The 643-nt window shown below is 38.6% G+C and overlaps 1 protein-coding gene across 1 annotated transcript in view; it reads left to right on the top strand.

Annotated features, from left to right (window-relative positions):
- The window catches only part of LOC131025685 (uncharacterized), a 1,974-nt gene extending 1,909 nt beyond the window's left edge, over positions 1–65 (top strand). Inside the window, exon 8 of the mRNA XM_057955478.1 lies at positions 31–65. Coding sequence (XP_057811461.1) covers positions 31–65 — 35 coding nt within the window. The remainder of the gene's footprint in view (positions 1–30) is intronic.
- Positions 66–643: the final 578 nt, after the last annotated feature.

Below are 643 nucleotides of genomic sequence, written 5' to 3' on the forward strand. Positions count from 1 at the left end.
ATTTTTTGAGATTTTTTGACATGATGATAGATAGCATGCGAATGTACCCTACTGATGTTAAATAGATGGGATGTTCCTAGTGTGCTAAGTAGCAACTAGATGAGTTAACTGGTAGCAATTACCGTAAGAGGTTCAGACCGAGACATAGTACTATTAATGGTGTTGGTTTAGAAGGGACATTACGATAGATACTATGGTTTTTGTAGGGTTTAAATAACCCCTTTATGTAAGCCCTCTAAAAAGAGGCATTCTACTGATGGATATATTAGGTTGACCAGAGTGGTCTTTTTGTTAGCATTTCGTGAGTGCTATTGCCTTACAGATGAATGTTAAGGTGACCGTGAGGGTTTCCTTAAAGTTGAGTTAGTGAATTGAACTTGAGTTTCGAGGATGCTTAGAGCGTTGGTCGAGTTGAGTTTTCCTTTTGTGATTTCAAAAATGCCTCAAAGATGTCATCAAGAGTGTGATGTGAAGGATAGGCGGGATAATACTCCGCCACCACCACCGCAACATGAGAGGAGAGTAAAAAAATATTGAACTTTCGAAACAAGAGTCTAGAACATAGGACCCTGAGTTTAAGCTTTTAGCTTGCTGGTGTGAACTTAAGTTTTGTTATGTATAGTATGTTGAGGGTTTAGAAGAC

This window comes from Salvia miltiorrhiza, chromosome 5 (genome assembly GCF_028751815.1).
Source record: "Salvia miltiorrhiza cultivar Shanhuang (shh) chromosome 5, IMPLAD_Smil_shh, whole genome shotgun sequence".
In the NCBI taxonomy this organism is placed as follows: domain Eukaryota; kingdom Viridiplantae; phylum Streptophyta; class Magnoliopsida; order Lamiales; family Lamiaceae; genus Salvia; species Salvia miltiorrhiza.